This window comes from Coffea arabica, chromosome 11e (genome assembly GCF_036785885.1).
Source record: "Coffea arabica cultivar ET-39 chromosome 11e, Coffea Arabica ET-39 HiFi, whole genome shotgun sequence".
In the NCBI taxonomy this organism is placed as follows: Eukaryota; Viridiplantae; Streptophyta; class Magnoliopsida; order Gentianales; family Rubiaceae; genus Coffea; species Coffea arabica.
Genome location: NC_092331.1, coordinates 16876842 through 16885777, shown reverse-complemented (window position 1 = coordinate 16885777; position 8936 = coordinate 16876842). Strand labels below are relative to the sequence as shown.

General features: G+C 33.6%; 1 protein-coding gene across 1 annotated transcript; it reads left to right on the top strand.

Annotated features, from left to right (window-relative positions):
- Positions 1 to 4679: 4679 nt before the first annotated feature.
- Positions 4680 to 6287, top strand: LOC113717903 (small ribosomal subunit protein eS28x). The gene is made up of 2 exons (XM_027242748.2): positions 4680 to 4819; positions 5891 to 6287. Exon 2 carries the CDS (start codon positions 5892 to 5894, stop codon positions 6087 to 6089), a length of 198 nt encoding a protein of 65 aa, XP_027098549.1. The 5' UTR covers positions 4680 to 4819; position 5891; the 3' UTR covers positions 6090 to 6287.
- The last annotated feature ends 2649 nt before the right edge of the window (positions 6288 to 8936 follow it).

The following is an 8936-nucleotide window of genomic DNA, read 5'->3' as shown; positions in this document are numbered from 1 at the left end:
GTACCTAATACAAGGTTTTAGCTGAAGAAAATCCAGATTTGCGTCTAACTTAGCTGCTGGAAATTTTCTGGAATAGCCGAGAGACTTCATGTTTGTTTGCATTTGTAATTGCTGTCAAATGGAAAATTTTGTTATGAATTGCATATAGATTGTTAGCTTTAAGTATTAAGTGAAGCTTAATGGAAGAAAATCTGAGGAAAAGTTGAATTGTGGATTGAAACCGAGGGAAATTTTCTGCTGCAAAATATTTCAGCTTGGTCGAGAGAAGGAAGTGAGCATTTAATTAGTTTTGTTTTCGAATTTCAATTCAGATTTTCGTATTGGATGTTTAAGATTTGCTTGAGGCTTGCTAATCACCTTTTGCATGTTGAGCTGAGGTAAGAATTGAAGAAAACTAGGAACAAAAGCTATATAAATAAACTATCAATTGCTGGAAAATTTTATCTTAGCTGATGACAGATTTATGGGGACTTTTTGGTGGAATAATTTATTGGAATTAAGCGTTATTTGCTTTGGTATATGCTGGTATGAATGTCATACTTAAATGTATGATGGTTTGAATAAGAGTCTTATGGTTTTAAAAGAGAAAAAGGAGTTTTTCACAAGTGAAAAATGAGTTTCCAGATTTTCGGATTTCTCTGACCAGTCTCAGTAAAATGCTTATATCTTGGTGTAGGAAAATCCGATTGAGGTGGCGTCAGTGGCATTTGAAACTAGAGTCATGGGCCTTTGTTTTGTAGAAATTTCATATTTTTCCTCCATGTGTACTGCTGTCCGTGATTCCTCAAAGTAGGCTGTCCTGTTTGAATGTCCTGTTTCCTCAGGAAACTGAATTCTTGACTTGGATCGAATATTTGGCCTATTTGTGATTTGAATCTCTGAAAAGTGTCTTCTGGGATGTGATAGTATTAAAAATCTATTCTACAACAGTATAATTTTCATAATTGTTTGATTTGTGGAACATGAACTAAAGCAATTTTTGAAGGAAAATATTTTCCAGCATGACCGAACTGGTTGGGACTTTTGGTGGATTTATTTGCTGGATTTGTGCATTATTTATTTTAGCTTGGTTTGGACAGCTTATAGGCTATACGTTTGGTGTTTCTAGCAAGTAAAAGTTGGACATCTTGGATTGAAATTTACTGGAATTTTCTTGACTATCGAAACAAGAAAAGAAAATCTGAGTTCCTAAGTGTATTTGTGAGTAAGCTAACCGTGACTTTCTTCTATGCTTGAGTTAAACTTTTAGTTGACTTGTTGTAAGAAATATTTGTTTGATACCAAGAGCTAATGATTGATGAAGCCCTTGGCCATTTGAGTAGTTTTTGCAAGAATTTAATTTTAATAAATTGTTCAAGTAGTTGGCTAAAATGTGCTTGGAAGTTCCCTGGTTTGCGTTTTGGATTGTCTTGATACCTTGGACTTCCTTTGTTGAATTTTATTTGGAATTGAATCTGTGGAGACCTAGGGCTAATGATTGATGAAGCCCTAATGAAATTGATGTTTGAATTGTGATTTAGCTATTTTGGCAACCAGGAATACAATGTGCAAATAATTTGAAATCGTGAAGTCCGTTTTGGTCTGTTGAATTTGAGTACTTTTAAATCAAGCTTTGTGGAATTATTTTATCTTACTATCAAGTTATAGAGATTGAGAATAGCGCGTTAATATTTAAAATTTAAATGAAAAGTGTAGAAAACTTGCCCGGCAAGGAAACATGATTCTTTTTCATTTATACTCTAGTACTTGAGCTTTTATTGAAAATTTTCTAGTACGAATACATTTTTCACCTTCTCGATTTCCGTGCCAAATTAAGTATTTTACCCTTCTTTTGAAATTGATAGTCCTTGCCACGATTTATCTCGGAAATGGGACTTTTAAATTCCTTTTGGTTTTATGCCAATGATTAAGTTAAAACTTCCTATTTCAATTTGTTTGAGCTTGAGGCTTGAGTGTGTGTATCTAAGAGGTTTTCTTTATTCGCCTTAATCGAGCATCTAGGTAATTTGTAATTGTGATTAATCTCAGGTGATTCAGAGGACACCGAGAAGCTCTTTTAATTTCCTGCTTTTGCTCTTGCTTTGCTCCGGATTACGGTGAGGGATTCCAAACTGTTTTGCACAAAATTGCTTCTCGAACTTTTATAACCACTACTTGTAAAATTGCTTATATATATTTACGTGATGTGATTTGATGAGTGCTTCTTTCATGCCTAAGTGGTCTAATACTTGATGAAACTTGTTCATTTGAATGAAAAGTACTTATTTCTAGGCGAGTGTGTACTTTATCGCACTCGACCTAACTATAGTTGTATTGCTTAACTGTTCAATATTTCATTGTTTATATGTTATTTGCGTATGTTGTAGGCCATGTGTACTTTATCACATTGGCTGAACAAGGCCTTCTCCCCTTCGTTATCACCTATTCGAGCCAGAAGCGGACTCGGTCGGATAGGTTGATAACCCTGGGCACTGTATTATGGTATACTCGAGTATTACCACTGGAGGGATAAGGTGATGGCCAGTCAACCGAAGGAGTTACCTATGGGAGTTATAAGGACGGAAGTGGACTGAGTACTGTATCCTTTTGTGTTTGCTTTATTATTAACACTGTTATTGCTCTCCTAGTTGACATTTCTCGGGTAAGACTCCTCATGAGCATTAATCTCTGAGACGAAGCAATCCTTGTAATGTTCTTCTAGTCGGACGAGCCACTATTTGTTTGACTAAAATTCATGAAAATATATTTATGTGATCATGCATTCCAAATGTACGTTAGTGGTTTTTAAATGATTTATGAGTTGTACTCAGAATAAAGTTGCCAACAAAAGTATTACTTCTACATGTGTTTCCAAAGTAACGCTTACGCACTGGTTTATAAATACTTGATTTTCCCTTTTGAGACCTCATTGAGCTTTAGCTCACCCCCAAAAATATTTTAGTTCTATGCAGGGCTCGAGAAGGATAGTTACTCAAGCGCAAGGATTTGGAGTACCGTGGATTATCCTTTATCTGGATTGTGATTGATTTTCTTTATGAAATGTAATGGTTGTTTTGAAAGATTTGTGAAACTTGTTGGTATGATGTACTTGTGGTTGAAGTGAATGTAAATCTCATGATATTTTGGGGATTATACTTTTGTAAGAATGATTTGAATTGCAAACATAAGGATTGTACTTAAGTTATTAGTATGACAATTTAGATGAAGTATTGGACTTGTACTTTGGTATGTTGGACTGGTGGATATATTATACTCCGTTTGAGCTTTTAAGAACCATCGATTATATTCATGCTTGAGTTTTGTAGTGAGTCCCGGCGAGAGCTGGGCAGGCGGCCGCCGAACCCTTTGGTTCGCCTTAGGGGGAAGTGGGGTCGTCACAGAGGGAGGAAGAGCAGTGATGGGGTGGAAGAGAAGAAGAGGAGAAAGAAAAGAAAAAAGAAAGAAAGAAACAAAAAGGAAAAGAAAGAAACAAAAGAAAGAAAAAGGAAAAGAAAAAAATGTACACACATTAAAAAATTTTCTATAAATTTTACAGTAAATTACAGTAAAATTTTAGACAAACAACCGAAAAACTCACTATTCAAATAGCCACATAGTTTGGAGGCTCAATTAACCAAAATAAAAATTTAAAAATTGAATTCTTTAAATTAGAAAAAATTGGACCTTTAAAAAAAATGTTAGAAAAATTGGAGGACGAAATGAGCTATTATCGAGGCAGTAAGTCTTTCCTTTCCCCTTTTATTGATTTTTTTATCCAAAAAAGGCAAAAAAAAAAAAAAGAAAACCAATCCAATAGCCTTTTCATTTTCCCTTACTTTCGTTTCTTTCATAAAAGGGATTATTTCAGAAATCTCCCCTAAGATTTTTGACTATTTCACTTAGTTCTTTTGAAATTTTAAAAATTATATTTACCTTCTTTCATTTAACACTTTGGTAACCAAACCTTAAAATAGGATAAAAAAATTAATAAATACTCTAAAATGCCCTTATCTTATAAAGTTTAATTTATTCTTCTAAACAATTGTAAAGTAATTGGCACAATTATAAAAGAAAAAGAGTCTCAAATTTTTCATGTCAATATTTGTTAATTAATAATCAACTATAATAATAAATCTTTTGATATAATAGGCTATTTGTTTATAGTGCTTTATTAAGGATATAAATTCTTTTTTAAGATAGAGAATAAAGTGCTATCTTTTTTTTTAAGTTTATGGACTATGATTTTTAATAAAAGTTTATGGACTAATTTAGTGAAGGAACTACTGTAGTTTGGAAGTGATTTTGGGCAATTTGTTTTAATTATTCTTGATTTATTTTCATTTTGATACAAAAAAATTGGATGATATTAAAAGTTATAAAAAAAAATTACTTGTTCAACGTTTGATCTAGATAGATATTAGGGATAACATTGATAGTTCTTCTATAGTTCTAATGAAATATTAGAAAAATGAATAAGAAGGAAAAAAGAAAAAAAATTATAATTCCATCCTTTGTATAAACATGGCAACAGCCAACAAGGGAGTTTTATTAAAAAAATTAAGGTTAGTAATATCATTTTAAGTGGATAAAGGAGGTAAGTGTAAATTTTTAAATTTTAAAAGAGTCAAGTGAAATTATTAGAAACCTGGGGGAGGTTTCTAAAATATCCCTTAATAAAATGCGAAACATGGCCTTAGAGCTGCAACTTATATAGGCTTATTTAGGGTTTTACTCAATCCCCATTCCCCAGTTTCAGCTCTCCAGCTCTCTCATATTCGGCGGCCGCCCCATCTCTCTCGAATCCCTCTTCGCCTCCGTCTCTCGTCTCCGATTTCGACAGGTTAGCTCCTGAATATTTTTCTCTAAGCTTCTTCCTTTTCGTTTTCTGTACATCGATTCACTGATTTCTGTTTCCCTTTCGTCATTTCCATGATGGTAGTGATTTATTTCTTTTGCTAATTAGTAATAATATCAGTGAACTTAGTAGTTAGTGCCCTATTCTTTGCACTCATTGGTTCTTCCTTTTTTTTATATAGTTTCTGTTGGCGATATTGCAGCTTGTTTTGGGTTAATTTCATAGTCTGTTTTTTTTCAAATGTTAATTACTTTGAGAAATCTCTTACTGTAAAGTTTATATAATGTATGAGAAATCTCTTTGGGCTTTCGATGATTCATGGTCCTTTATTATTTAAATCTTGTGAATTTTTTGGTTGGGTAGTTAGTTTGGGGTAAAATGCTCTTGCAGCGGCGAAAACATAGGAGTCCTGTAGTTTCTTGTCATTTGTTGTAAAAAATCCCCGCCCCCCCCCAACAAAAAAAAAAAAACTGCTTTCCTTGTTTAATAACAGCAATCTTATAAGGCATGAATACTCTAGATTGGTAGTTTCTTTGGTAGAGCTGATTTCAGCCAAACATTTTTGGCGATTCAAGTGATATAATATTGTTTTGCTTCATGGGTTGCTTGCTTTAGGCTTCTAATATGATCTACGGAATACAATGTTGATTTGAGAAGTGCCCTTGTTGAATTTGATGAAGGTTAAGTATTGCTCTGTTTTCTTTAGACTTCTTAAATGATCTCTGGATTATAGTGTTGTTCTGAGAAGTGGCTTTTGAATTAATCTAATTTTACTATTTGTATATGAAATTATGGTTATGTACACTGCTCTCTACTTGATGGATGTTATGTGTTGCCCGGAGTACTCAGTCAGAACACACACACGGCTCAAGTATGAAACATAACGTATCTTTAGAAAGTTAATGTAGATTTTGCAGCACGAAATAGACTGTTTTGTGTGATTCACTGATGCTTTTTGTCTAGATGGAATGGATGAATTCCTTCTCTATTTTTGTTTATCCATACTTTGTAGTTAATCTTAGTTTTCTGAAATAAAGTACGTCTGTTATTCTGCAGAATGGATTCTCAGATCAAGCATGCTGTGGTTGTGAAAGTGATGGGTCGCACTGGATCCAGAGGGCAGGTGACTCAGGTGAGAGTCAAGTTTCTTGATGACCAGAACCGATTCATCATGAGGAATGTCAAGGGGCCAGTCAGGGAGGGTGATGTCCTCACTCTGCTAGAGTCTGAAAGAGAAGCAAGGAGGCTGCGATGATTGGCTCTCTTCATGTCTGTTCTTATTACGTGTTGCAGATCTGAAATGCAAACATTGTTCTGATGTTAACCTTAAATCAGTTTTGTGTTTTTGAGATGCTTGTTGAAGACTTTTTAGGCTTTAAGGAATGATGAATCAATGTTGTTTACATTAAATTAAGTGTTATTCAGTGATTAGTAGCTGTGTTGAGAAGTTTAATGCTTTCGTTTTAAAAGCAAGATGGTGTGGTAGTGTTTTTTTTTCTTTGGTGAAGTCTCTGGTCGGTCCTCCAAGCTCAGAGATGCATCTGAACGCCCTTTTAATCCTTACACCTTTTATGCTCCTTCATATGGAACGTTGGCTGTGTCAAGTCTTCCTTGCCTTGCAGGTAATTTCTTCAGCTAAAGCTTTCACCTCTTGTATAACCTTAAAAAATTTGAAGGGTTGTAATGGGGGAGATGGATCTCACATCAGATGCAATCCAGGGAGCGGGTAATTGGAAGCTTAGTGAAACAGTTGTTGATGGTTTACAGTTTTAGTATAGCAAGCTAACGCATCTGATCTCTCTTTCAAAGTTAATAACTTCCGCTGCTTCTAGAGTTTAGACACGTGGGGACGGTATGCACGTTCTGCCTTTTGTTGTGAGATTTTGAGCACTGTCAAGGTGAATTCCAGGGGGCGAAGATCCATTGCTGTGTTACCTGCAATCTAATCAAGTGACAATAAATGCAGTTAAATAAGAAATAAGAAGAATATAAACATAATGAGAAGAAAATATAAATGACAACCTTAATAATGCATACCATTGTGGTGTACACTCTGGTCGAAGAGGGTTAGAACTTTCGCACAGGACTGTCAACTAATTGGGTCTAAGCTCGGACCGACCTGGACTCGGTCCTTTTTTCGAGAAGGGAATAAGTAATGGTTCTCAGATTCAACCTTGATCCGTTTTATCTATAAACTAAAGATTCTGTTTGATAATTTAGTTTAGTATTTAAATTTAATAGATTCAAATCTTGGCATATTTAAATCATTTGATAACCAAAATTTGAATATCTGAATTTTTTAAATGATACTAAATTTTCTGGGCAAAACGTGTTTTCAATTTTATCAAACGCATCCTAAGTAAACCATATATGAATTTACATGTTCTGACCCATTTTGGGCTTGGATTTGGATAGTAGAATTATTTTAATAAAAAAATTTGTATTTCATTAACAATCGGTACTAATCTACTTATTTTCAAATTAAAAAAATATTTTCTATAGATGCAATGATTGTTAGAATTAATTTAATTATATCGTCAATATTGTATTGATAAAATTGACGTATAAAGAACAATTATCATACTTAATTTATTTGAAAAATGAGTATACTTGGCCCAGATCTAGATTTGACCGAGTCTGAATCTAAACCTATACATTGAGACTCGTTCAGATCCATATTTGGATCTTTTCATTACATGTCGGATTCGAGTCCGAAATTACCAATTCCGATCCAGATTCAACTCATTGACACCCCTATTTTCGCGCATATTACCTCCAATCTCAGATGTGTGTTCCCTTGCATGGTAGATAATGATAAATTGAAGCAAAATCCAAGATGGTAATAAAAAATAATAACTTTTTTTAAAATCTTTTCTCTGTGGTGAAAGAACAAGATTTTATTTTCTAGGTCAAGGTGAAATTCTTAGCCACAACAAAATGGTCAAATACAACAAATAAATTTTACACAAAGTTGGGTGTGTTAAGCACCATCATCATCATCTAATGATGATGACGATGATGATGATGATGATGACGACGACGATGATGATGATGATGATTATTATTATTATTATTATTATTATTATTCTTGTTGTTGTTGTTGTTGTTGTTGTTGTTGTAAGGGGAATGGATGAGTTAAGTGGTATAGAAGGAGGGAGTGTAAGTGAGAAATTTCGGATTCGACAGCTCCCATTTACACTAAAATAAAAAAAGGCACCATTATTACTCATTGTCTGGATATTTCCTTTATTAAGTTGGGTTCCACATGAAAAGTAAAGTTTTTTAGTTTTGACTTGAAATCTCCAATCAACACACATTACATGTTCTTACCACAAAGCAAAATGTATACCAAAAAAATAAACTAAATAATTTTATGCAATATTTAAGATAAAAAGCTGTTGCCTGTTTGCATCACTTTACATACTTTTCTTTGTAATTATCATTTTCAATACTTTATTAGGATGCATGTAAAATTTGATAATTGCTTTAACAAATTTATATTGCTTTTCTACAAAGATGGAAACAAACAATCTTTACTTTTCACTTTCATATTTTTTATAATAAATTTAAGTGAATATACCAAAATTGAGTATGATAATTGAAAGACTCGTCTGCTCCTTGGCTAAAAACGAGAGATCAATCTCTCGGGACCAAAGACAGACTTGCTCCCCCATTCGTTGCTACTTATGATTTGCCTTTTAAAAGGAAATTTAGAATCCTACTTCATAAAGGAAAGGAGTGCCCATATACTAACTAATCACCGTCACCAATTAATAAAGACTAAAATCCGCACCCACATGCCAAAATACAATTAGAAGTCCACTTGGAATAGGAAACTTCTTTATCGGCTGGAATCCCGTGTCTTTGGATTTGAAATACTCGACTCTGGTGTGGCCACATGAAACATGGGAAGAATCTTCATTAAATTACTTTTTACTCTTTTTCTTGTCATATTCCTACAATTAGCACCAATTACCAAAGATAAGTAGAATCCATCAATGAATACAATATTTGACCAAAATCAAGACAAAATATTCATAAATTTAATAGCAATTATGCACCCTATCAGTATGCCTCTTCTTGAAGTTGTATAGCTTCAAAC

What these genes read in the sequence shown, in the direction of transcription:
- LOC113717903 (XM_027242748.2), top strand. Translation starts at nt 5,892, where the DNA reads ATGGATTCTCAGATCAAGCATGCTGTGGTTGTGAAAGTGATGGGTCGC.